The sequence below is a fragment of the Cricetulus griseus genome (genome assembly GCF_003668045.3).
Source record: "Cricetulus griseus strain 17A/GY chromosome 1 unlocalized genomic scaffold, alternate assembly CriGri-PICRH-1.0 chr1_1, whole genome shotgun sequence".
NCBI lineage: Eukaryota > Metazoa > Chordata > Mammalia > Rodentia > Cricetidae > Cricetulus > Cricetulus griseus.
In genome coordinates this window covers 225,103,027-225,128,258 of record NW_023276807.1, presented here as the reverse complement: position 1 = coordinate 225,128,258, position 25,232 = coordinate 225,103,027, and the positions used below count along the sequence as shown (strand labels likewise).

The 25,232-nt window shown below is 50.9% G+C and overlaps 2 protein-coding genes and 1 long non-coding RNA gene across 5 annotated transcripts in view; 2 read left to right on the top strand and 1 right to left on the bottom strand.

Annotated features, from left to right (window-relative positions):
- Bmp1 (bone morphogenetic protein 1) overlaps window positions 1-10,360 on the top strand; it is a 46,857-nt gene extending 36,497 nt beyond the window's left edge. For 2 of the 3 annotated variants that reach the window (XM_027390192.2, XM_027390194.1), the window contains 4 exons: window positions 4,439-4,566; window positions 4,935-5,148; window positions 6,644-6,894; window positions 9,648-10,360. In XM_027390192.2, the coding sequence (XP_027245993.1) occupies window positions 4,439-4,566; window positions 4,935-5,148; window positions 6,644-6,894; window positions 9,648-9,782 (728 nt within the window). In that variant the 3' untranslated portion in view covers window positions 9,783-10,360. Of the gene's footprint in view, window positions 1-4,438; window positions 4,652-4,934; window positions 5,149-6,643; window positions 6,895-9,647 lie in introns of those variants that run through there. The other variant, XM_027390195.2, reaches the window with a different exon arrangement.
- Window positions 10,361-13,749: 3,389 nt separating this feature from the next.
- On the top strand, window positions 13,750-21,221 carry LOC118239649. The gene is made up of 3 exons (XR_004772375.1): window positions 13,750-13,951; window positions 17,608-18,411; window positions 19,363-21,221. It is a non-coding gene; the product is annotated as an uncharacterized LOC118239649 (long non-coding RNA).
- Phyhip (phytanoyl-CoA 2-hydroxylase interacting protein) lies at window positions 17,630-23,108 on the bottom strand. The gene is made up of 4 exons (XM_035452743.1): window positions 22,944-23,108; window positions 21,542-21,716; window positions 19,416-19,533; window positions 17,630-18,164 (listed from the first exon to the last, which is right to left on the bottom strand). Exons 1-4 carry the CDS (start codon window positions 23,106-23,108, stop codon window positions 17,630-17,632), a joined length of 993 nt encoding a protein of 330 aa, XP_035308634.1.
- Window positions 23,109-25,232: the final 2,124 nt, after the last annotated feature.

Here is a 25,232-nt window from a genome sequence, read left to right as displayed (position 1 = left end):
AATCTGAAACTTTTTGAATACTAACATGATGGTATAAGTAGGAAATTCTGCCCCTGATCTTATGTGATTGGTTGTAGTCAAAACATAGGCAACACTAAAAATATTACGAAAAATACCTTCAGGGACTGTCAATATGGCTCAGCCTGAGTTTACCCCTGTAACGTGCATAAAGGTGGAAGGAGAGAGCCAACTCCACAGAGTTGTCCTCAGGCTTCCCCACATGTGCTGTGGTATGCACATGTGCAGCCACAGACATCATACGTGTTCATGCAGTGGTAATAGTAATAAATTTGTGTGTGTGTGTGTGTGTGTGTGTGTGTGTGTGTGTGTGTGTGTGTGTGTTTGCACATGACTACAGTTACCAGTGGAGGCCAGAAGAGGGCATCAGATTCCCCTGAACTGTAAACTTGATGTGGGTGCTGGGAATTGAACTTTGATCCTTTGAAAGAACAGTATGTATTCTTAACCACTGAGCCAACTCTCCAGCCCCAAATTTTACAAATTTAAAAAATACTTTCAGGCTGTGTTCACAGGGTGTATATGAAACATGAATGAATTTAGTTGGCACTTGTGTTCCATCCTTACAGATCACTACCTACATTCCTATATTGCAAACACTTCTGGTCCCAAGCATTTTGGATGAGGGATGCTCAGTCTGTTTAAAGGCAGCTCTCCCCTCAACACTAATAGCATCCAGCTGGACATGATACAACACTGTTTCAACTCATTAATTCTGTGTCCTGTGCCTGCTTGAGCACTGCCATCCCAACAGCCAAACAGGCCTGCCTCTACCACTGAAAGTTTGTGTGACTTGGGGGGTAATCATTTAACCCCTCTGAGCTTGTTTCTTCGTTAATTACACAATAAACAAACAGAACCCTGCTCTCCAGAATGCTAAGCTTAATTGCTATTACTCTGTGCACTGAGATAGTCCCTGACAGATGACTCTTCACTGTCATTAAGTGAACAACCCAACTATATAAGTAAATACGCTTCTGAGCAGAATTAAGAGAACTGAAGCACCCGACAGTGAAGCCACGTGGCACTGAGAGCTTCAGCCAACCACGGAGGGTGCCCGGGGAGGGAGCGGCTGAGTCACAGAGCACCCACTGCCTTTAGCTAGCAGAACCAGTCCTGTGGTTTTCTAAACCACACTGCGTTTCTGCAGTTTAAGTGGAAAGGGATGGTGGCGTGCTCATCAGCTCCCCTCCTGGTGCACTTAGAAACACTCCTTGCCCCTCACTTGGAGGCAGGCTGATCAGTCCACATCCCTGGCCCCCTCGGAGGATCTAATTCCGTTCAGTGTTCTTTGAGGGAATGTGCACAGTGATAGCACCCAGCCTGAGAAGAGATGCAGTACCTGGGAGGCAGAGCAGGAACCCAGTGTGGAGGTAGGGTGGGCAGACTGGCCTTCTGAAGCTGCAGGTGAGACACCCACAGAGATTCAAGGACTCAAGAGTTAGGTGAACCTTAGCTCTAGTCTCCGAATGTGCCCTGTGCCTGCCTGTCTCTTTTCCCTCGACAACCCCACCACACGTCGACTTTCTGTATTAGCCAGCTTTGTATCACCCAAAAAACTCTTTGAAGAAAACAACTCAAAGAAGGAAAATTTTTTTGCGGGGTGGTAGTGGTGCACACCTTTAATCCCAGCACTCAAGAACCAGAGGCAGGTGGATCTCTGAGTTCGAGGCCAGCCTAGTCTACAGAGTGAGTTCCAGGACAGCCAGGACTACACAAAGAAACCCTCTCTCAAAAAAACAAAAACAAATGCAAATGAAGGGGGAGTGAGTTTTATCATGGCTCATGAAGGGTTTAGTCTGTAGTCACTTGGCTCCATCACTTTGGATTTAAGGAAAGGCCAAGATCATGGCAGAGAGTTCATGATGGAGCAACAAGCAAAGCTGCCCAACTTATGGTGGCACAGAAGAGGGTGGAGGCAGAGAGGCAGCAGTGATCAAGTGATCAGGGGCAAGATGTACCCTTCAAAGACTAGTGAGGCACTCTGCCTCAACTTGACTTTACCTCCTAGAGTTTCCAATCCCCCCCCAATAGTCTGTACAAGTATGAATGCATCCGTGGATTATTGATGGGATCCAGTGACATTCCAAAACCATATTGCTGCACTGGGGACATTTCTTGAATGTCTAAGGGACATTTTAGATCTATACCATACACTTATCTTTAAGGGTCTTGCCACTGGTCTGACCATGAGTAGTGATCATTGGCTTTAGTTTTGGGACAGGGTCTCACACCATAGTCCAGGCTAGCCTTGTCCTGACCTTGTGGCAGTGGTCCTCAACTTTTAAATGTGTGTTTGGGAGGCCTTGCTCTGTGTGGAAGTCAGGTTACTGTAGGTAGAGGAGGCGTAGGTAATGAGAATGTGGTGGCAGCCAGATCTGTGGAAGACAAGCTGGGAAGAAAAAGCAAGAGAAAGAACCAAGGCTGGAGGGTCTCCAGAGCTGGGGAGGGTGACTACAGGATCTCATGGGCTCCAGAGCTGGTAGAGAGGTCCTTTTTGGTGTCAGTGTTCCCTGGCTATTGGCATCAGTGAACAGCAGCTTCCAAAAGGACAGTCCATTTTCACAGGGAGGCAGGGCAACTTCTCAGAGGCCCCAGGATGGGAAGGAAGGAGAGGCAAGGAGGATTTATATCTGAGGACCTCATTTCTTCAGGACTCAGGAGGGAGACTGGCTTTCTGCCAGGAGGGAAGATAGTTGAGACAGTAGCCTGAGGAGAAGGCTGAAGGTTTGGAACAGTTGCTGATAGATGAAGGTGGTGAGTGACAAATGTAACGAGGATCAAATGATCTGGGGGTCCTGGTGAAGATGGATGCCACAGATGGACTTGATTTATTTTTTGTGTGTATGTGTTCAAGTGTGAGTGTGTGTGTGTGTGTGTGTGTGTGTGTGTGTGTGTGTGTGTGTGTGTGTGTGTGTGTGTGTGTGTTGGGGGGGGTTGTGCATGTGGAAACCACAGGTTGACATCAGGTGTCTTCCTCATTCACTCTCTATCGTATGTTTTGAGACAAGGTCTTTCACTGAGCCTGGGGCCTCATGAATTGGCTAGTCTAGATGGCCAGCAAGCTCCAGGGATCCGCCTGTCCTTGTCTTACTAATGCTGGGATTTTAGGTGTGTGGTACCTCACCTGGCTTTATGTGGGTGCTGGGGATTGAACTCTCATATTCATGTTTGTGTGGCAAACTGGTTGGTTGGTTGGTTGGTTTGGCTTGGTTTTTCAAGACAGGGTTTCTTTATGTAGCTTGGCTGTCCTGGAACTCACTCTGTAGGCCAGACTGACCTCGAGCTCAGAGATCCACCTGCCTCCTGAGTGCTGGGATTAAAGGTACACCACCACTGCCTGGCTGGCAAGCACTTCATTGATTGAAGCATCTCTTTAGAATCCTTTCTTTGTTTGCTTGCTTGCTCACTTTGTACTGGGGGTTGAATTGAGGGCCTTATGCACCCCAGGCAAGTATTCTGCCACAGAGCTATATTCCCAGATCTCTTTTTACTTTTTATTTTGAGGGAAGGTCTCACTAAATTGCTAGCTGAACTTGAGATCCTCCTGCCTTGGCCTCCCCTGTGGAATTACAGCATATGCTCCCAGGCCCGGCTGACCGGGGCTTCTAAGGTAGAAGGGTAGGCTGTCAGTAATCTGGGGACCAGCCATGTTACCTAGCTTCAGAGGGCAGCCAACTAATATACTGTAGGAAGACAGACCTCTAGATGTTGGGTCCATTATTTGAATTCAGCCAACCTCCTTCTGAAAGTTAGTCCTGTGGGCAAATATTACACCATTTTATACAAGAGACTTGAGCATTGTGGATCTTGGTAGCTGTGAGGGGTTCTAGATCAAATCCTTTGTGGATACTTAGGGAACTCTATGAATGCCGAGGAAAAAAAGTCAAGAAAGTGATGCATGTTGGAAAAACCCCGAGTGAGGTTGTGAGGAGAGATGAGAACCAGAAGAATGGAGAAAGGCAGAAGTCCCAAGGGTGGCGATGGATGAACTGGTCACTTGTTCTTTCTGCCACCTGGGATAGAGGCAGGAGTGGAGCCTGGGGATGATTGAGTCAGGTACCAAAGTCTCCAGTGACTATGGATAACACAGCCTCACAGTTCACAACAGCTCCCAGGTTGCAGAGAAGAGAAAGAGTGTGACAGCTGAACAGAGGTGGTGTGGCCAGACGGTCACAAAGGGGTAGAGGACCTCACCTCTGCACCTAGGGGTCTTAACCAAGGCTTCATTAGAAACCAAGTCATTAAATTCTCCTCCAGCATGAGTAACTGAATGAGGAAGAAATGTGTGTCTTCAGTCTGTTTGTAAATGGGAGACAAGAGGCAGAGCAAAGGAGTGGGCAAGAGGGAAGCACTTTCTTCACAGAAGGCACCCGGGTGGGAGCTCCCTGGTCATCCCCTTCTGTCACTCATCCCACAGCTGGCTGTGAACACAAGGTGACATCCACCAGTGGTACCATCACCAGTCCCAACTGGCCTGACAAGTACCCCAGCAAGAAGGAGTGTACGTGGGCTATCTCCAGCACCCCTGGGCATCGGGTAAAGCTGGTAAGATACCACTTGGCACCCTGTGTGGACACCCTGCTCCTCGATGTCAAGTGGCCATTTGCTTCTGCCATCAGCAAAGACTAGTGTGAGTCCAAGGTGTTGGCTGTAGACGGGGTGGCCTGGCTAAGCCTCAGGGCCTACCTGTCCATATGGAAAACAAGTCTTCCCAAACAGGAGTCCTCTTTCTGAATATATTTTGGGGATATCTCTGCCACCGCCCATTCCTGAGTCCTCTCTCACCATCATCCCACAGTCCTGATTGCCACCATGATTGTGTATATCTGGGGTCCAGAGGTGTAGAGATTTGGGGACTCTTCCCAGCTGCCCTCGCCATGCCTCTAATCTGGACTCTTTCTTGCATCCCCCAGACCTTCATGGAGATGGATATTGAGTCTCAGCCCGAGTGTGCTTATGACCACCTGGAGGTGTTCGATGGCCGTGATGCCAAGGCTCCGGTCCTTGCCCGATTCTGTGGCAGTAAGAAGCCTGAGCCCGTCCTGGCTACCGGCAGCCGCATGTTCTTGCGTTTCTACTCAGACAACTCAGTGCAGAGGAAAGGCTTCCAGGCATCCCACTCCACAGGTGAGGCCGGCCTCGGCTAGGCGATGCCCTTACGCTGATGTTGGCTCCAGGTGCATTGCTGATTCTGGTTGCCAACCCTTGAGTTTACATGGGGCCTTTGAAGGGCCATAGAGCATAGCCCTGTAGCCCCAGGGCCAATATTGTGTTCTGAGGTGCATATCATCAGAGTGAACACTAAGGGGGAAGTGGGAAGGAAGTCAGGGAGTATGAAGGGTATAGTGACAGGGCTCAGAGGAAGGCATGGTTAGGAACCTAGGAATGGGGAGAGCATCACCTGTTTGTCCCTAGCGTAGCATGTTCAATAATGCACCAGCCTTGGCCCACCCACACTCCATCATGCAAAAGACATCATTCTAAGTGCAGGCCAGAAAATGAGCCTAGCTGAAGATCCCAGGCCTCAGGGAGCTTGTGCTCTGCTCCTTTATTTGACCTGGCGGCACGTGGCAGTGAATCGGCCCTTACCCCACCTGCCCCAGGAACTCATAGTCCAGCAGAGAGATAAGCGCAGGCATTGATGATTACAGCATAAGACAAAACATAGTCATGGGCTAAAAGAAAGGAACCTGACTCAGGGGAGTTTCGAGAGTCATTGGTGGGGGTGGGGCAGAGCTCCAGCAGACCTCAGGGTACACACACAGGTGGATAGCAAGTCACCTGATCTGACCAGAGCAGGGAGTGTGTGAGGATGGCAGTGGGAAACTATGTAGCTGCAGAGCGAATCTAGAGGCTAGTCCTGAGAGACCCGGATGCAGGCTAAGGATGTCAGTCAAATTTCATTGTCTACTGGTGAGCCCTGGCCATCCCAGAACTGGTAGGCCCGTATGTAGCCCCCCACCTTTCCATTTGCCTCCATCCTAACACAGAGCTTATCTGGCTCACCTCTTCCCCAGAAACTGAGCCTCAGGTACAGGAGGAAGGCCAGGGATGTGCAGAGAGGCTGGTTGCTCTGTCTGTGTTTCTCATGCCATTTGCCCTGCCTAGCACACATTCACACATCGGAGGCTGGAAATCTGCCAGTGTTTGACCCACATTGAGGTAGTGGGGTTTATTTGTTGTTGGTTGGTTGGTTGGTTTTTTATTTTTTATTTTTTTAAACTTGAGCCAACACTTACAAACCAGTTCACACACAAAGGTATAGCTTTTATCTGCTAGTGTAAAGTCTGACAGTGCTGGGTATGTTCTTCCATGACAGCCCTCAGCTAGAACACAGGAATGATTCCTTCTCAGGTGAAGCTCACCTTTCCCAACACCACCTCTCAATGGGACCTCTTCCCCGGGATTTCACCCTAGAGGGTCTCCTAGCCTCCTCCTCAGGTCTCTATCTGGAGGTGGCATAGCAGGGCATTTGTTTGAGGCTAGGCTAGATCCCACCTATCACTTGTCACGTGGCCTCTGTACCCGGAATTTGTCTCTGTGGTTCTGGGTGGTGCTGCACAGAACTGTTAATATGGGATTCTCATCAGTGGTGGTCAATCTTGTCATTCATCCCCTTCAGAGTGTGGGGGCCAAGTGCGGGCAGACGTGAAGACCAAAGACCTTTACTCCCATGCCCAGTTTGGTGATAACAACTACCCTGGAGGAGTGGACTGCGAGTGGGTCATTGTGGCTGAGGAAGGCTATGGTGTGGAGTTGGTGTTCCAGACCTTCGAGGTGGAGGAGGAGACCGATTGTGGCTATGACTACATGGAACTCTTCGATGGTTATGACAGCACAGCTCCTAGACTGGGTCGATACTGCGGCTCTGGGGTGAGCACCTTCCTGGCCCTATACCTCACATTGCTTTCCAACCCTCATCCTAATCCCCCTGCCTTGGCCCTCTACAGAAGCCAATATGCTAAACCCGGGGACATTTACAGAGGCCATCACTCCTCAGCTGTCCTTACCCAGAGAACCAGGGTCCTTTTCAGGCAGTGTAAAGCTTTCCACAACTCTTGGTCTGGGCCCCACCCTGATCTCTGTCCCCTTGGGGCAAGTTTGGTCTGGCCTGCAGAATTGCATGTATCTGGAAGTGGAGGTGATAGGGTTCTCCCTGAACCACTCAACCCTTGACCCACCACCACCAGTTTCCAGGCTTACCTGGGAGTGTGGAGTGGGACAAAGGTTAGGACAAGAATCAGAAACAGGGGCCCTGAGCTGTCATTCTAACCAAACCAGCTGAGCCATAAACACCATTATCTCTTCCTCTGTCTGCCTTTGCCTGGTGAGAGGCCACCGTGTCCTAAGGTAGCTGCTGCTGCTATCCAAGGCCTTCGGGGTTGCTTCTGACTCTGTTTAGGAAGTATTTGCAGAAGCTGCAGGCACAGTCACTGGCTAGTTTGTAAGAAAGGCCAGGCCTAGCCTATAAGATACACTTATTTTCCTCCCAGTAACATATTAGGGTCTTGGTGTCTGTCTGTCTGTCTCTCCCTCCCTCCCCCTCCCTCCCTCCTTCATTCACCTTGTCCTCCCCTCTCTCCCTGTCTTCATCCTGTCATCCTCACCCATTTCCTTCCCACACATCGACACTCACAACTACACTCTGCTACAGTCCCTGACTCCTGCCTTTCTCTCTCTCTCCTCTTTTGCTGCCCCAGAGAAGGTTAAACTTCCCTGGAGTGCTCTCAGCTGCCAGGCCTATCATCAGCTGAACCTCCCACTTAGGGCAGTGGTTCCCAACCTGTGGGTCGAGACGTCTTTGGGGGTTGAACAAGCTTTCACAGGGGTCGCCTAAGACCATCGGAAAACACAGATATTTAAATTAAGATTCATAACAGTAGCAAAATTGCAGTTATGAGGTAGCAATGAAAATAATTTTATGGTTGGGGGTCATCACAACATGAGGAACTGTATTAAAGGGTCACAGCATTAGGGAGGCTGAGAACCACTGCCTTAGGGTCTGAGCTTCAGCCTAGCATGAGCAGCAGGGGCTGGGCCAAGGTGGAACAGGCTGAGGAAGGAGAGGCCATGTGCAGCCGCAGCCTGGCTGCCTAGCCTCTCTGGCATGCCTGACTGACAAGTTAGTGCTTCCTCCCTGCCTTGCCCCTGCCTTTTAGCCACACGACAAATGAAATGTCTTCAGGGGACTCTTTGAGGATGTCCCTGGGCTGGGGCTGCAGTGGGAGAGGAACCCAGGCAGAGCCTCTTCTTGGCACAGTTAGTGGAAATGTCTTCAAGGCTGTCAGGAATGATTCCTTCTATGGTTGGAGGGCCCCAACCATAAAGCCACCTCAGAAGGACATTGCCTATTTTCCTCAGTCCCTGACCCCAGGCTTGAGGCAGCTCTTCAGGATCTGGAGCCAGAGCAAAAAATTGGTCTAGAACCAGAACCAGGGCAGAGTTAGAAACAGGTGGGGGACAGCAGCGCCCACATCTGGGCTCCCTGCCTAGCTGAGGGGTGGGGAACAGAGAAGAGTTGTCCCATCTTCTCTAAGTGGCATGCATTTGTAATTCCATGACCAGAGAGATGAGACAGGCAGGACCCCTGGTGCTTACTGGACAATCACTAGTTGGCAAGTTCCAGGCCAGAGGGACTCTATCTTATCAATTAATTAGTTAGTAATGAATGGTACCTGAGGAATGACACTTGAGGCTGTCCTCTGACTCTACACACACACACACACACACACACACACACACACACACACACACAAAGTAAATAAATATATTTTGGTGAGTTTGTCTTGTTTTGAGGCAGGGCATGCCACTGTGTAGCCCTAGATGGACTGAAGATTTGCCTGCCTCTGCCTCCCGAGTACTGGAATTAAAGGCCACTGTACCTGCCCAGCTCTGATTGTGGTCTTAAAGTAAGCTGCCCTCCCCAGATTTTATTTTAAATTCCTGGTAGCATGAAATTGCTTCATTAAAAAAATTATTTTTAATTGTGTGTATGGGGCGGGATTTGGTAGGGCTTATGCAGTACCTGAAGAGGCTAGAGGCTAGACAAGGCCATCAGATCCTCTGGAGCTGGAGTTATAGGTGGTTGTGAGCCACCCATTGTGGGAACTGAACTCAGGTCCTCTAGAGAGCAGGAGTGCTCTTAACTGCTGAGCCATTTCTCCAGCCTCTCATCTATCTAAAAAACAAAACAGGCCGGGCGTTGGTGGCGCTCGCCTTTAATCCCAGCACTCTGGGAGGCAGAGGCAGCCGGATCGCTGTGAGTTCGAGGCCAGCCTGGTCTCCAGAGCAAGTACCAGGATAGGCACCAAAGCTACACAGAGAAACCCTGTCTTGAAAAAAATAAAAAAATAAACACACACACACACACACACACACACACACACAGAACAAAAAAACTAAAAATTGAAAAATATATATATATATATATATATAATATATATATATATATATATATATCACTAGAGGGCCCAGACTGCTCTCCTTCTGGCTCTGTTTCTTAAGTGGCAAGGATTACAGGCATGTACCACCCAGTTTCATGGGGAATCTTGAGACACTGAGAACTTCTGGGGAGAGAAGACAGCAGCCCCATCCCAGCTCCTCATTCCCATCCTTTTCCCTGGCAGCCTCCTGAGGAAGTGTACTCGGCCGGAGATTCTGTCCTGGTGAAATTCCACTCTGATGACACCATCTCCAAGAAAGGCTTCCACCTGCGCTACACGAGCACCAAGTTCCAGGACACACTCCATAGCAGGAAGTGACTACCCCTGCATGGTAGCAGGAACTGGAGTCCTGCTTTCCTTGATCACCCAGACTGGACAATGGGGGTGACAGGCAGATGGTGACACACTGTCCCCACCCCCAGGCACCAAGGCCTACAGGGCCAATGGGCCAGGTGTCATTGGGAGGTAGGGGGATCGGACTCCTTATAAGCCAGTTCCCCACAGCCTCCCACCAGAGAGGCCAGGGAACCAGAGCTTTCACCAAGACACTTGAAGTGACCATTCCTCCTTGGGGCCCTGCCTGGGGCAAGACAGTGTCTGTGCAGGACCCTGCTGCCTTCCCTGCCGTCTCTACACACTATATTGTGTATAGCCGGTGGCCCTAATCTTCATTGTAACGTACATTTCTTGCCCCTTCTCCAGCCTCAATTTGGTTTTATTTTGACTCCCCTCTTCCAGGTTTCCTGGGGCACAATATCTATGGGTATCCCCTCGGAGCCATGGTGGGGAGTTGGAGAAGAGCGGGTGGAGAAATAAGACAGGGCTCCTCTTAGGCCCACTGGCTCATCAGCCACACCAGGGCACCCCAGCCAATAAACAGAAAGTGTTACAGCCAATATCCTGTGCCAGATGTTGTCTTCGATGTGGGGACATGTGGATTCTTCCAGATGTGCCAGTTTGCTGGGTGTCTGAAGCCAGGATGGAGCCAAAACACCTGGTTTTGCTGGCTGCCCTTCCCTCTCAAAATTCCAGGATTCCTAAGGGTGTGATTTCACACCGAGGTGAACACACACACACACACACACACACACACTGCTTATAGCCCTCCCACACTACAGGAGTAGAACATTCTATAAAGAGGCTTTCTGGGGGAGGGAAGAGGCATATAAAAGAGTTTTAGGGTATGTTTGTCCATCTGGCTTTTCTGTCTCTTGGTCTGGGGAGGGAGGGAGGGATATGTGAGAATGTCCAGCTGGCAAGCCCACTAGAAGTGGGAAGACCCACATTGACTAAGTTAGGTCCATCCTGACCTGCAGATGCTGGGTGCCAGGGCCAGGGATCTTCTACTCTTTGGAGAGGAAAGCCAGGATGGTCCAGTAGTCACTGAGTAAACATTCCAGCTTGGGCCCCTCTCCCCAGGCGACAAAGACTGTTTGCTGTCTTGTCCAGTCTCCTCCTCCCTGCTGTTGCCAACAGTGAGGCCCAGACTGGAGCTTGGAGAAGCCAGAAAAGAGCCCTGCCCCCTCCTTTCCTAGGAGGCTTCCCTGGGATTTCTGACTGCATCACACAGAAAGCAGAACAAGGCTTTTCTCCCCTCTTCTGGCTATACCCTGATGCTGGTGCAAGCCACTGGCTTGCCCTGAAGCAGGACTCTCTGAGATGCTAGGATTCTTCCATCAGTCCGAAGCTCATCCCTGTGGCAGATGTAGGCTCTCTACCAGGCCATCTGGACCAATCCCTAGGGAGCAGCATGGCATGGTGGACCTCATATAGGCCTTTTATGCAGAAAGCAGTGATGGAAAGTAGACAATGCACCCAGGGCCTTCCAGAACACCAAATGCTCCCCTGCCAGCCTGAAGCCACTCTCCCCCCCCCCCCCACGGCCAGACATGTCTATAGATGAGGCTCTGGAGATCTGCATGCATACAGGAAATGCCCAGAGGTACTTATCCTTAATCCCCCTCCTGTGGGAGAGGTGTTCAACGAAGCCTGTAGGGCCATGAGCAGAATTCAAGGGCTCCTGAATGATGGGAGTCACATGGCATCTCCTGTACCTTCTGGTCACCTACCAACTTTGCATTGGCTCCTCCATGACACACAGTGTGTAGCCAGTGGTCACAGTTCTCTCTACCAGCTTTCAAGGCTCTTGTAAAATCCAAAGGAAGGCAATCCCAGATCTTGAGGCATATGCCAAAAGGAGCCAAGAAGATCACAACCTTGTCTAAAGCCAGAGGCTTCCAACCACTGAGATGCATCAGTTCGTCCATTCTGGTGGTGGAGGCAGGTGTGTGTTTGTATGTGTGTATCTCATGAACAACAACAGCATGACTAGAAACAGATGACCTACCCATGCAGCTGCCCCCCACACATGTCTCCCAAGACTCCATCATCCAGGAAGACTTATATTCCTCTGAGGACTCCAGGGTAAGCCTTCTGACCTTTTCTGGATTCATCAGAAATGGCCAGTGGAGCCATGGCATTTCAGTTCCAGAGAGTGACAAACAGGGGGCACTGTGCCAATAGTGGAAGGTGCAGAGCATCTTGGAGACTTATCTAGATTTGTGTAGGGCCAGAGCCACAGTATTGGCTCCTAAACAAGTGTGTAGAGTAGGTACAGAGTGAAGACCACAGAGTAGGTCCTTGGAGCTGTTTCAAGGTTCTCTATCAATGTTGAGCTGAGAAGTAAGGGGGGAGACAAGTCTGGATGCCCAGATGTTCACCTCCAAATGCTTGCAATCAGGCAATGGCAGCCTAAAGCATGGGCGATGAATAGTCAGTGATGGTGAGGAAAGAGGAGAGGGTCTTTGAGGATGGTGGGCAAGGGGAAGACGGAGAGCAAGGCTCGCCTCCTTAGGGTACTGGACTGCAGGATGTGGACACATTTTAGGGGTGTTTTGTTTTTGTTTGTTTTGTGTTTTTTCTTTTCCAGACAGGTCTGGCTTATGGAAATGTTGTCTAAGAGTTGAGTAAATCACAATGCTCCCTATGACCAGATCACCCTTATCCCTAAACACCTAGCAATCAGAACTAGGTCAACTCTAGTGCAATGCACGTGATGCAATGACTGAGGAAGGCCCAGTGGCTCCTTCACTGTCTCTCAGCTCTGAGTGTCCCTAGTCCCCAGATAACATCAGGGAAGAAGGTCCACTTCACTTCCAGCCCTGGAGTCAGGAGAAGAGAAGCAAACCACAGAGCTTCCCCTGGGAGCACATCTCAAACCTTGGTAGAGAGGCCAACACAACCCAGGGAATTACTTCTGTGACACTGACCAGCTGCTCCATGGCTGGTTGTTTGCTCCCAAAACCTGCCACCTACCATCATTTCCCCTCCTGTTACAGAGACGGTCAAGAAATGCGAACATCCAGGCTCTAAAGCCACCAAATTGCAAACTAGATTGTAGAAGCCATTGGGATCCTTTCAAGGAACCCAAGGCCCACAGTTGCCTCGACGTTCAAATCAGGAACATTGGGTGACCAATCTCCCCCCCAACACTTTCATTCCCCTCTTCCTCTCACGCTGTTCAGAAGCAGAAAGGTCCCAAGCTTTAACACCAACAACTCATTTTTAAGCCCTAGTTCTACCTCTGGTGCCTGTGTGACCTGGATGACTCACTTAACCTCTCTGAGTCTCAGTTGTGTCATACTGTCCTGCTAATGATAGGAACACCTGCCATGAAGAAGGAAGGAAATGACCTCTGAAAGACAGCCTGTCACTGTGTCTAGCAAATAGTAGGATTTTAATGACCAGGCTTTCTCTGCCAAAGAGCTCCCCATCCCGGACTGCTCTCTATTCCTGTTCTGAAAACAAACTTCTGGCTATACTGGTTTCCAGTGAGACATTCGGAGCTCAAGGCAGCTCTTCCTCTGCCAGGGGGAGGATGCTTAACCCATAGCAAGGAGGTGCCTGTGGGGCAACAAGGACATATTTCTGGTCAGCTGGTAGCCTTTCTGGGTACCTCCCAAGTTTCGCCCTGTACTTGATTGTCCCTATGTACAAGGCAGATTCTGGAATCTGTGAAAAGTTTGGCTGCTCCAGTTTGCAAAAACAGTAGTGCCTGCCGTGGGGGGAGAATTGGAGGGAGAGGGCAGCCAGGTGTTCTCCCCAGAGGGTCATGAGCCACCCCACTGCCCCCCCAACCCAACCTCCTGACCAGAGCTGCTGTTCCTGCCTGACGCCCTCCCTGCCCCCATCCTGGAACATCTGGTTCCAATCTTCTCCAGATGCTGTGGCCACACTTTAATGGGCAATCACCTCAGCTCAGCTTCCTAAATCAGGCCTCCTTCCATTTCAGGGTATAGTCCCTCCTTGTCCCTTTCCTTGGGACCTCAGCTACCTTTTTCCTAACAAGAGAGAAGTCACATAAAGAAGGCAGAGCAAATTCTGAAGCCTTAGAGCTGGCATCCCACTCACTTGGCTCTGGCAGGCAGAGCTGTTTTCCACCAAGCACTGAAAGTACAGATACTGGCCAGGGAGGAAAGAAGAATTAGGTAAGTTGGGTGCACCGTAGTGCAGAGGAGAATGTGAGGGTCATGTGTGCTTTGGAGGGAGATGGGTACGACCATGTGTTTGTACCTGTGTTATATACAGGGGAACCCACCTATTTATAACCCTAAGCCTAGGCTTTGGTTCCCCTTACAGTCAGCACTGGAGACAAACTCAGGTCCTTTTAGCTACAATTCACCTTGGGCCTCCTTTGCTTCCTCCAAAGCCAGCCCAAGGGAAGGGGTGTGTATTCCTATGTGGATGGTATTCCTATGTGTGTATGCATCTCCTTCTCCTGGGTCAGGAAAATCCCAGCACAGCCTGGTGGGTGCTCTGACAATTCTCTCTCTGCTGGGTACTTCCAGATCAGGGTTGGTCACATGCTGAGAGTGGCCATTCAGACAGAGAAAGAAGCGGGGTTACTTCTGTTCTCCACCCTTGTCCCCAGTATGAGGACTCTGAAAGCCAGTCCCTCTTTCCAAGAGACCCCGAAGGGCTTTCAAAAGAAAAGATGAGGCCCACCCTTTTTAAGGACTCTAAATCCACACTGCCCAGAGGCAAGAGTCACTCTCCATCCCTCAACCCTGGGTTCATTGCTTCCCACTCCTTTAAAATAAGCCTCTGTGACATTTGTGACTCTACAGCCCCCCCTGGCGTCATTCTGGAACAAGGCACGCGGTCTGTGAGCTGGAAGAGCTGTGGGAAGGGCCACTGAGTGGGAGATGGGTCCTGTCCCACACATAAACTGACATACTCTAAAGGAGGCAGCCACAGGGGGCCCCAGATGGAATATTCCTGTTTCTGAATTGCCATAGACATGTGCAAGCCTATAAACTTCTTTGTGCCTCAGTTTCCCATATGTGAGGTAGGAACACCATGCAGTGCAGACCAACCTAGCTGCTGTGTGTACCAACCTGGTGCCTGCACATGAGGCTTTCAGTGTGGTGACTTGCCCTTCAGTTTTCCTTTAATCCAAATCGGCCAACCCCATGACACATGTAACCCTGGCCCTGACTCAGGCAGTGTTGGTAAGGTGCCTGCGACAGTTCTGGAACATTTCCACTGCAGCTGAGAACCATTTTAATAAGCCTATAATAATAGGCACAGAGGTGACTCAGATCTGCAGCCGAGGAGTCCTGCCAGGGAGGAGGGGATACGGGGCTCTTGGGAGAGGGAATCCAGTGGCACCTGGGTCTGAGCCATGGCAGGCTGTGGCTGTAGGGAGTACTCCATCAGGGACCCAGGGATTTTAGGCACACATCTCAAAGGGGCCTCTCTATACACCCCAGTGCCACATCTGGGAGTAACAAGGTGAGATCAGATGATCTCCAGAGTCGCTTCCACGGGTGAAGTTGTGCCTCTGAATTCTGAGCCTTGCCACCCACTGTAGGATTTGGGCTCACTATTGGGGCAGTTCCAAGTGACTACCTGGTGGAAAGAGCAACTCAAACACTCTGTCCATCTCTCTTCCATCTCAAAGAGAGGCACTACCATATTGCCCTGATTGCCCAGCAAATGCCCTAATCCCAAAGTTCATATCAAAATTCAACTCCCACAGTGCTGGGTTTAGGAGGCATTACCCTTTATAAGGAGGGAGCCTTATGAATGGCATTAGCGCCCTTGTGAAGGAGGCTGGAGGTGGACTGAGCTGTGGTTTGGCAGAGTGCTTGTCTAGCATGCAAAAGCCCTGCATTCGGTCTCCAGCTCCTCATAAACCAGGCATGGCAGTACATGTCTGTAATCCTGGTAACCTGGAGGCAGAAACAGGAGGATCAGAAGTTCATGTTCAGCTCACATATGGAGTTGGAGGATAGCCTGGACTTGAAACCCTAGCTTTTGAAAAGGGGGCCTGCTGGAGATATGGCTCAGTGGTTAAGAGCACTGGCTACTCTTACAGAGGACCCAGGTTTGAGTCCCAGCACCTACATGGTTGCTCACAGCCTTCAGTGCCTTCTTTCAGCCAGGTACCAGGCAGGCACATGGTGTACTGACATACAGATAAAAAATTTAAAGGCTAGGGAAACTTATTCATCCCTTCCATCATGGCAGGGGTGGGGGGTGCACAGAAAGAAGGCAGAGATGGCTGTCTACGCATCAGAAATCAGGCCCTCCCCAGACGTCAAGTCTTAATTTCTATAACAGTGAGAGGTAAGGTCCTGCTGTTTGTAAGACTACAGTATTCCACTGTAGCTGCCTAAATGGACCAAGACAGATGGAGCCCTTGGGCCACGGTGGTTTATTGATGCACATGGCAAGCACAGCACAGGAGGGTGTGCCCCACCCAGGGACAGAGGACCAGGCAGCAGGCCACGCCCACAGCAATGCTATCAGCAGATGGGAGGGGGCTTGGGGATCAGCTCCTCTTCTGCACACATTCCCCAGGATCCCAGACTTCCTGGCCCATCCCAGTGAGGTACTTGACTGTCTAGCAACACTGACTCTGGTAACCAGCCATTCATCTATCCCCCAGAGGTATGGCTCTGTGGGCCTGCCGGCTCCTCTGTCCTTCACAGAAATCCAGTGGCCTGTGTATCATCTGTGTCACCTCTGAAAACGTTACTAAGATTTTCTCTTCCTCTCCTCTGCCTCTCCACCTGCTTGTCTCATCTTGGGGAGTCCACTCTCGCCACCCTCCTGACCTAGACAACAGTGGAACAATATGAAAACATGGGGAGCTGTGAGGGAATGCATCGGGAGCTCCCAGGGGAGGTGGCGTGGTGGAGAGCCCACCGTCTGGCTCACACACGGCACAGAACAGTCACGACTTGAAGGCAGAGCGGGCGAGTGAGCGAGCAGAATGCACAGCTGGGCGGGGTGCCAGGGCTCTGGGGGGGTCACACACAGTTCTCTAATCTGTCCTGCCCAGGAGGAAGTGAGGTGGCCCACTTCTGGCTGAGGACTAGGTCTCAGGGGTCTCCTTCCCCCTCCTCGACCCCAGCAGCTGTCTTTGAAGGCCCCGGTGCTCTCTGAGCAAGGGAGAAGGTTTGCCATGGAATATATCGTCCCCAGACAGGAGAAAAGTAAAAGCTCAAGAGCCCAGAGCCCTCCCAACTAGGAAATGAGACAGAGAGGGTATTTTTCCCATGAGAGGGAGGGTATCTCAAGTGGGACAGTGACAGGGACAGAAAGAATGGACAGCTCTCCCATGCGGGAAGCGGGCTCTGCGGGATGGGGTCGGGTGGGGTGGGGGAGGAGCAGCCAGGGTGAGACAGCAGTGCAGGAGCTTATTTATAGAGGGAGGGTCCTGGCCTGGAGGAGTCAAAGACCTTGGGGCCCAGCTGAGTAGGGAGGGGGCTGACTGGGGTGGCCCTGAGTGGGGTAGGTGGGGCTAAAGAAGGAGGTGCCCCAAAACTTTCTGCATCTACATGGAGGCTGCCCAGGAGGCAAGGAGGACTCTGGGAGATGGAGGCCTGCTTGAGGCCCCAAAACAGAAAAGGGAAACAGAAAAGGAAGTTATCTCCTGCTGAGAACACAACCCACCCCAAGTCCACCAAGGCCTGAAATGGGCCACGCTAACTCAGAGAACCACCTTCTGTTGTCTCCAACATGGGGTGGGAGAGGGGTGGATGGACAGAGTGGAGGGAGCAGGGGGAGGGGAGAGAAAGCCAGCTCCCCAAACCTAAGCCACACATCCCCCCGCCCTCCTGCCATCTCTCCCCAGGCCTCCAGCTCCCCAGGAGTCCCTAGCGGCCCACACTGATGTTGCAGGTCTTGCAGCTGGGATCTTTCTTGGCATCGGCAGTGGACAGGCTCATGAGCTGGTGCCCACTGATCTCTCCCAGTGTGCCCAGGGACAGGTCAACCGGCTCGGTGTAGATGATCTCCAGGATGAGGTCCTGAGCATGGCGGAAGATCAGCTCCCCATCCTCCACACTGCAGGTCAGGAACTTGTTGCAGGCAATGTCCAAGAGGGGTAGACGGTCACGGCAGAAGCGGTCCCCCAGGGAGCCCTTGGGTGCCAGTACCAGGATGGCATAGTGGTAGGCTGTGTACATACAGTAGAAGTCCGCAAAGTAGAGATTGGTGCTGGGGTTGAAGAGGCGCTGGGCGGGGATCTGGAAGCGCCAGCGGCCGTAAGGGGAGTCTTGTGGGGGCTGGCCTGTGTTGAACTCCGTGTTGCAGCTGAAGAAGACACCATGCAGCATGCCACTGGTAGGGGAGCCGTGGCTGCCACTGTTGTCCTTCAGGTAAGGCTGCAGCACATTCCCACAGTGGGTCCTGCCCACCGGGAGGAACGCCAAAGAGAAGGGAAAAACGCCCTGGGTTAGCTCTGCTGGAGCCTGGCGGCAATGTGTGGTCGAGAAGAAAAAAGAGCCAGCCCAACTCCTGCATTCCTATTAGCCTGCGGCCCCCACGAGTCACAGACATTCAGTCCTTTCAGGCTGCCTCCCTCACCAGACTCTGAAGATGAATAACCTCTGCCTCAGCCTATGTGTCCCGGCCCCTCATAAGGAGCCCGGCACAGGTGGGTACCCCTTGACTCCCTTTCATCCTGAAAAAGGAGCCTAAACAGGACCGTTGCCTCTTCTGTATCAGAAACACCGAAGACTCTAGTTCTTTACTGTTTTCTTAGGGCAAGGTGGGAACGCCCACCGCAGCTGCCAGTAATGATAAAGACAGTACCGTGGCAGACTGCCCTGACCTAACTTGGAAGGACATGGACTTGAAGCAGTGTCAGCAGGCATGGGGGAGGGTGGACAAGCCCTGGTCCAGTCTCATTCTTGCCTCATCCTGGCTGTCCTGAGAGACAAGTGACTTGCCAGACCTTGGTGCCTTGGGCTCAACATCAGTAGGCTGTAGTGCTCGATCTGGTCTGTCTGTGTCTCTCATTCCCTGCCCTGCTACCCCTCTCCTTGAAAGAAAAAGCAAATGTACATGTGAGCCATTGACAAATAAGACGGAGGCTACTCTGGTTGGGTCGTGTGGGTAGGACCCTCCAAACTCCATCCTTTGGCTTCCTACCTGCCTCTGATCAGTACCCTGAAAGACTTCCCCAAAGTGCTTCTCTGGAGCCTCTGAACTCCTTAGCACCCAACTTGAAAGCTAGTCACCTGAGAGTCCTCGGAGCTTTCTACACTCAGGACTCTTTCACTATGCCTTCTCTTCCCCACCTCCTGTGTTCCTGAGCCTTGAAATGGAGAGATAGCTCATGTACACGATAGACCTCAGTAAAAGAACTCTCCCAGAAGGCAGAGTCATACCCAGAACTTGTTACTTGACCTTGCCAGCAGGGCCCTCTGCCAGGAAGCCCCACGTTAATGTTCTTGATCTTTTCTTAGTCCCAATATCAAAGTAGTAGTCACTATTTGGTTTTTTGTTTGTCTGTTTGTTTGTTTGTGTTTTTTTAGATAGGGTCTTGCTATGTAGCCTACGCTGGCCCTAAGCTTGCAACTATATTTCTGCCTTGACATTCTAGGATGGAGGAAGAGCTGGGAAGGGAGAAGCCCTAACAGGTCTGTCTTGCCCTACCTGGCATGCTGGAAGTACTCCTTGTGATGGTTGCGGTAGAACACGGAGAAGCGGAGCATGCGGCCAGCGATCTGCTCAGCCTTCTCTTGCAGCTGGGCAAGGTGCTCCTTGGCATAATCTGTAAGAGTCCAGGCAGGGTGAGGCAAGCAATGGGTCTGCTGCAGGATCACTTCTTCCTCTTTATACCACCCACCAAGCCCGCAGACAACCTTATCCTCTGGACCAACAAGGGAGCTTCTGCAATAGCCTGGACTCAGATGGGATAGGCCAGCTGGCCTTGGCAGGGAACATGGAGAACTGCTTGTTGTCTGTTCTCACTTCACTTCTGGGTCAGCCTTGCCAGAGGCTCAGGGTGCTCTGAGTCCAAAACGGACAGAGGAATGCCTGTTATCACATTAGGAGCTTCAAGACTGTCATCCAAGTGAAAAGAGGGCCCATAGGAAAAATGAAGACGTGAGAGGGACAAGGTCCTTTGGGAGGGCCCTTCAAACCCAGGAGAGAGTCTGCCACCCACAGCTAGTGTGGTAGCTAATTGTAAGTCTAAGTGGGGGCTACTGATGCATCAAAGAGCAGAGCCTGGGCCTCAGGTCAGTGTTCAATAGAAGAGGGGCTAAGGCACTGGCTGTCTACTTGAGCCTCTATTTAGGAAAAATAAAAAGGCCAATACAGGAAAATGTCTGAGACTGGACCAGGGGTCTTGGAACCTAGACAGAGTTGTCACTCTACACAGTGCCTGGGAACAAATTAGAGGTAAACACCCTTCACTTATTGTAGCCACTGCATTTCTGTGTGCTTGGTCTCTGGAAAGAGCAGGGTAGACCCAATTACAGCATTTCCAGATCCTCAATTTAAATTAAACACCCACTGCATGTGCAGTTTGGGGAGGGGAGCACAAACCAAGACGCCATTCCTACAAGGAGCAGGAGTGCCTCTCAAGTACAGTTATGGCAACTCAAGGAGACTAGGGGCACAGATTTTGGCAGAGTACGGAGCCAGCAGCCTTGGAGGCCCCAGGGCAGAGAATGTTCTCTGCCCCTTCCTTGTGACAGAGAGCAATCTGGAGCAGATCTCACATGGACACCAAAGGGATAGAATATTTTGGGGCAGCTTGTCACGGTCTATCAGTGACAAGCATACACAAAGTGATGTTTGGCTCTGCTTAAGAGACCCTTCTAAGACCATCAGATGGGAACCATTTTCCCAGACTAAGGAGATACTTAGGACAAACAAAATGTTACTGTGCTAACAAATGACCACAGGTAGATTATTGATGAACAAAACATGATCTAGCCAATACAGTGGAATACTGCCTAACCTTATATGGGAAGAAAAGTCTGGTAAATGATATGGTACCTATGCATCTCACTGATATGCTGATAAAAGAAATAACCCAGTCACCAAAGGACAAATACTTGATCTCATTCATACGAGCAACACTGCATAGTCAAAGATAAAAACAGAACAGAGGTAAGCACGGCCCAGAGGAGAAAAAAAATTGGAAGTGAGGGCTCCGAAGGTATAGCGTCCTGGCTTTGCAAAATGGAGAAGTTCTGAAGATCGGCTGCACAATAACCATTTAACACTTCTGGACTTAGATATGGTTCAGATGGTCAGTTTTATGCTACATCTATTTACCACAATGACAAATATATACTCTTGGGGCTGAAGAGATGACTTAGCAGTTAAGAGCACTTGCTGTTCTTGCAGAGGACTGGAGTCTAATTCCCAGCATCAATGCAGGGTGGCTCAGAACCACCTATAACTCTAGTTCCAGGGGACCCAATACTCTCTTCTCATCCCCCTAAGCACGCAAATATATGTGCATATGTAGACACACATGTACACATAAATAAAGATAAAGTAACTTAAAAATACGTATGCATATATGTGTATACATATTTTTCCCTTCAAAAAAGTAGTTCCATCCCTTCATGCAGGCATTATTGCCAATGTGTAGAGTGTGCATCTGTCTGGCAGGCTCTGTGTCACCCCTCTGGCCTAAGCATAGCACCTAGAGTGCAGCAGGTGTTTCTGAGTTTGCCGAGCTAGGATGAAGGGCCTCCCATGGCTCAACAAAGCCAGATGTGTTATGGAGGCAGGGTGTTATTACAATACCAGGGTCTCACCTCCAGTGCAGAACTCCACAGTCTCACTCCAGCCAGACACCAGGTACTCCCCATCGCTCTGCTTCACCGCTGTCTGCACAGCCACACTGTATTCTGTACGGGGACTCAGGAACCAGTGGCCTCTCACTGTCATGGGCAGAGGCACTGCCTTGGCCACGAGCTTGGTGGGGACATCCTGAGAAGTGGTGTACAGATGGAGAACCAAGCATCAGTCTTGAAGTCACACCCCATCTTGGCATTATTCCAGAATCCCCACTCCCCCAAAGGGTCTCTCCTCTTCCTCCCACGGAGAAACAGAGTTTCAGAGACTCCACAGTTCTGTGGCCCAGTCACCATTTCACCGAAGCAGCAAGCAGTGGCTTGAGGTTACCTCCTTCAAGCCCTATGATGCCCCATTCTCTTGAGAACTAATGGGAAAGGCCACTAGGGAGGAGGGCCCCAAAGTTGAAGGTGGCAAGACCTTCATTTCTGAGGGAGACTTTGAGAAATCTGCACACTGCAGAGCTGTCTCCACGGCAACAGCAAATGCTGGGAAGCCAGGGAGGAAGAGAAAAATATGCCTTATTCTTCGGGGGGAGGGCCAAGGGGGTGGTGTGGAACATTCACGTCACCGTGGCAACTGGCCTGCCAAAAGACACCCAGATCTGGGGAGCCAGATCCAGAGAGAGAGAGGGAGGGAGGGAATGAGAGAGAGAGAGAGAGAGAGAGAGACAGAGACAGAGAGAGAGAGAGCGCGCGCCCACACCAAGGCTGTCACCCTGGGAGTCAGCTCCTTCGCTGAACTCTCCCCTGCCTATGCATGCAGCTGGAGAAGATGAGAGTTTCCCTCCTACCTGCTCCTATGCTGGCTTTTAACCTGGGGAAAGGACACACTGAAGAGAACCCTCCTACATCTCTTTCTACATTGTGGAAACAGTCTAGAGGGCAGGGAAGGAGCAGAGAATACCTAGGATGGTGCACAGTATCACATACCCAGTTAAAAGGGGCCTACACTGCCCACCCAACCACAAGTATGACCCCTCAGTTCTGGGACTTATTGGGGTTTGGAACATGATCTGGACATGTGAGGTATTGAGCCCCAGCCCACACACCCAGGTGCTCTGAAGTTCTAGTTATGAGGAATAGCAGCATCGGGGCTGTGCTAGGCATGGGGCCAAACAGCATGAAAACATCTCTCATGGAGTCTTTTCAACAGCTCTACAAGGGTGGTGTGATCATTCCACTTTTACCAAGGAAGACACCAAGGCTCAGAATGGTCAGATCACTTAGGCAAGGCGACCCTGTGAGAAGAATCTGGATTTTGGCCAGGCATCTGGCTCGTCCCTATTTGTCTAGAGAGCCCATCAATCTGCTTCCATGTAGAAAAGTGGTGGGAAGAAATACCAGGATATCCTTTACTCACCCGGTGCTTGAACTTGTTGGAATTCTTGTTTTCCTTCTTGTTGAGGTCAATGAAATAATGGGTGACCCTCTCCAGGTCACTGTCTTCCATGGCCCAGGAGATACGGAAAGAGTCACAAGTGATATTATTGATCTCGATGCTGTGGGGGGTGGACAGCAGTTCCATGTTCCCCTCTGGTTTGGCTCCTGTGGGGATTGAGAGCCAGAGGAAAGATTAGCATGCCCCTCCTGTCACAGAGCTTTCTGGAAATGTGCTGCTCCTGCATGCTTTGTGAGGTGGAGTCTTGCATACCATCGAATGCCCTGGCCTCGTAAAAGTGACCGAAAAGACTGCAAGGGGGCTAGACTAGCTAGGAGGGACCCAAGCTGAGATGGGGTACCCTCTGGAGGGGGCTCTTGGCTCTCCTTCTGCACCTGACAGGTGGCAGAGGCAATGGGAATACTGCAGACACTGGGCAGGGACAGATTTGCAGCAGATGGAGCTGAGGAGGGAGGGGCCCTTAGCCAGCGGGCGTGAAAAGAGAAAGGGTGGGAGTGGGGAGGATCAGGAGGAGGAGGTACACAGGAAGCACCTGCTGAGGGGCCAATGCCCGAGGATTGAGGCAGGTGGCAGGTCAGGGGCAGCCAGAATCCACAGGTGCCAAGACCCTGGGGCTCCGGCCTCATTCCTCCATGGGAGTGACTGGAGCAGTGAGGGGCCCTGCTGTGGAGGGCTGGAGAGACAAATGCTATGGATATCTCTGTGGTGGGTGGGGGTGGCATGGGCCACAGCCTGCTTTAGCTCTTTTTGGTCCATGACTTTGACGTGCAGTTTCTATTTCCACAGACTCCCTTGACTTTTCTTTCTTTTTTTTTTCTTTCCTTTATTTCTTTCTCTCTCCTTTTCTGAGACAGGATCTTGCTTTACAGCCCAGGCTTCCAACTCACTATCCTCCTGCCTCAGCCACACTAGCACTGAGATTACAAGTGTGTGCTTGCCTCGCTCTTTTAGAGAATTACTTTTGGTCTTTTTGAGAGAGGGGTTCTCTGTGTAGCCCTGGCTGTCCTGGGACTGATCTGTAGACCAGGCTGGCCTCCAACTCAGAGAGTGGTCTGCCTCTGCCTCCGAGTGCTGGGATTAAAGATGTGCACCATTATGCCCGGCTTACAGAATTACTTTCAACATTGACAAAATAAACTAATAACATTTCACACAAGTCTGGGGGGCGGGGTATACAGGTACTGGTTTTTCTCCTTATTTCATTTTACAGACAGGTAGCCAAAGTTGGGGATGCTGACATGGCCATACAACCAGCAAATTACCTACACTCTGGAGGCCAAGTTCTTTATTATGGACTAAGGTTGTGTGTGCACGCGTGTGTAGTGCGTACATGCTATATGACTGTGTTCCTGCTGTTTGCTTTTCTCTTCCTATCAGTGTTTTTCAAGTGATTGAATTTTCCCTTGCCTCCTACTACCATTCCTTCAGCTCTACCCGGCTGTGCCCTTTGGGCATGAAAAGACTACACCATTATTTCTCCTGACTGTGCTAGCATTAGCTGGGATTGTCTATAGCCTGGTTCTCCCAGGAATGGGGAACTTGGGGGAGACACAGAGCTGTGGGTGGCCTCACTTAGGGCCTTTCCTGGCTTCTCTTCTGCAGCCCATCACCCAGCACATCTCACAGTACCTCCTTCTCTGCTCTCATCTTTCTTCTCCTTACCTTGCCCAGGAGCTAGGGTGAGGGCACCTTGTGCCTGCAAAATCAGGTACTTTTATTTATAGCTTCCAGAAAATCCAACCCACATTTCCCTGTCAATTAAGCCTGCTCCAGAGTCTGGCACCACTAACTTAACCTGTGGATTGCCTGTAAGGCAGGTACTGGGAGGACTGAGGATATGGCTGATGGCCTTATCTGCCCAGGTGTTCCAGTGTTTTCTTAGCTCCCCCCCCCCCACTGCAGCCAGATGCTCCTGGCTTCATGCAGAGGAAGTCTGGGGTCAATAAACATGGGAGTACTACCAGGTCTCCTCCCAAATGAGTAAAGATGGGACGGGGTATCTGGAAACAATCCTACAACAATATTTCTGTACATAATTTTGGGAAGCAGCAAAGGGTTAGCAATGCCCTGGATATTGACAAGGAGCTTCTGAGGGAGCTTTCTGTTCCCACAAACATGCACACATACTCCCACCTGAGGACTCCAGTGGCTCCCACCCACGTGGGATCCAGCCTACACCTGCCCTGAGCAGACACCTGTCTCTGCCTTGATCCTTCCTCACTTTTGAGTCTTCCTAGAGGCAAGGGCAGC

What these genes read in the sequence shown, in the direction of transcription:
- Phyhip (XM_035452743.1), bottom strand. Translation starts at nt 23,108, where the DNA reads ATGGAACTGCTGTCCACCCCCCACAGCATCGAGATCAATAATATCACT. An exon ending in CCAACAAGTTCAAGCACCGG is followed by an intron (nt 21,717 to 22,943) that starts GTGAGTAAAGGA and finishes ACCACTTCTCAG; the next exon opens with GATGTCCCCACCAAGCTCGT. An exon ending in GAGTACTTCCAGCATGCCAG is followed by an intron (nt 18,165 to 19,415) that starts GTAGGGCAAGAC and finishes CCCGGTGGGCAG; the next exon opens with GACCCACTGTGGGAATGTGC.